General features: G+C 41.5%; 1 protein-coding gene across 1 annotated transcript in view; it reads right to left on the bottom strand.

The window, feature by feature from the left end:
• The window catches only part of LOC107575757 (calcium-dependent secretion activator 2-like), a 100,040-nt gene that overhangs the window by 13,434 nt on the left and 85,255 nt on the right, over positions 1-1,351 (bottom strand). The window contains exons 16-17 of the mRNA XM_016262093.1: positions 693-848; positions 462-609 (exon numbers count right to left, since the gene is read on the bottom strand). Of these exons, the coding sequence (XP_016117579.1) occupies positions 462-609; positions 693-848 (304 nt within the window). The remainder of the gene's footprint in view (positions 1-461; positions 610-692; positions 849-1,351) is intronic.

Raw genomic sequence — 1,351 nt, 5'->3', positions numbered from 1 at the left:
GTTGTCATGAAAATGAGAAGCCAGTATAATGATTTGGCTTGTTTGAAATTAAAATGGCAGCTCTGGGTGTCGGGTTTGGCTGTGGTTGGTTCAAGGCCTCTGGAGCATAAGGACTTTCTGGTCGAGACTTATCTCTAGGCAGAAGAAGAGGAGGTAATATCATCCACAGAAAGGAAGCACAAAATGCTTCACACCAACCAATAACACCTGCGCTAGTTTAACTCAAAAGCAAGTTTGAAAAAGGAGAACCTGATAAATGGACCTTTGCCAGTTTGACAGCTATTCAAATGGCTGATTAGAGTCGTGTAATTCAATGTTCTTAATCTTGTTTTCAACACTCAACTGCCAATTGCACAAGAGACGAAATGTTTTTATGAACACCATAAGTCTCATCAAAAACATCTACTAAGATAAAGATGAATGTGTCTGTACAGACAGACCCTGACAGGATTGTGACGTACCTCCTGGCCTTGGTCAAGAACACAGAGCTTGGAGCACTGCTTCTTGGCATCCATGAGAACATTGAACATTGTGCACACAGACAAGGGGATGCGGAAATCAGTCGACTTGCAAGACTTCTGCATTTTAGAGTCAAAGGCAACTTTGGTCCTAGACATCAGAGATGGAGAAATCAGTTACATATAGCCCCTGTCTTTAAAATGAATTCCATTATTAGTCCTTAAATAGCTGACCTTTTGACACAAGCCTCCATCATATCACTAGCCATCAGTTTGAGCCTTTGCTCCAGATGTTTGGCGAACTCCGGCTCTGGCCAGTGCAGGTCCATCACGAACATCTGAAGAGCATCCAGCTTCCAGAATAGATCTTCTGATGTGGCCGAGCCGTTACTGAGGAAGACAGAAATAGTGCAAGACTAACATTTACAATTGTAAATTTACAACATTTACAATTACAAGACTAACATCTTGTAATTAATATATTATTTTTTACACTATCTCACGTCATTATAGCACTTGCCACATTATTGTAACACCTACAGATATTTCTCACTTGCATACAAATGTCTGATAAATCAATTCATGTAAATGCACTTGAAAGGGTTCAGAGACTCAAAAAGGGGATGGAGGACTTATATGTGAAAACTCCTTCCACTGGCAATGAGCAGTTAAGTCCCCAAACTGCAAAATGCACAGTCAAACGACTAATCATGCGAGAGAGGTACTGTAGAAGTCAGGTTCTCTTGCACCCAGCTGACTGAAGTGCATCAGACAGGACTGTCTGTCTAAGAGTGGTTGTTCCAAGAAGAAGTCGAGATTGACAGCAATTTCCATTGATGTTGTGTGCGACTCCACTGGGTTCTAATGGGCTCAAGAGATCTTGGCCAATCGAG

Source organism: Sinocyclocheilus grahami, unplaced genomic scaffold, assembly GCF_001515645.1.
Source record: "Sinocyclocheilus grahami isolate Dianchi unplaced genomic scaffold, SAMN03320097.WGS_v1.1 scaffold31.1, whole genome shotgun sequence".
NCBI lineage: Eukaryota > Metazoa > Chordata > Actinopteri > Cypriniformes > Cyprinidae > Sinocyclocheilus > Sinocyclocheilus grahami.
Note: the sequence above shows the minus strand (reverse complement) of the source record. Positions and strands in the feature narration are given on the sequence as shown.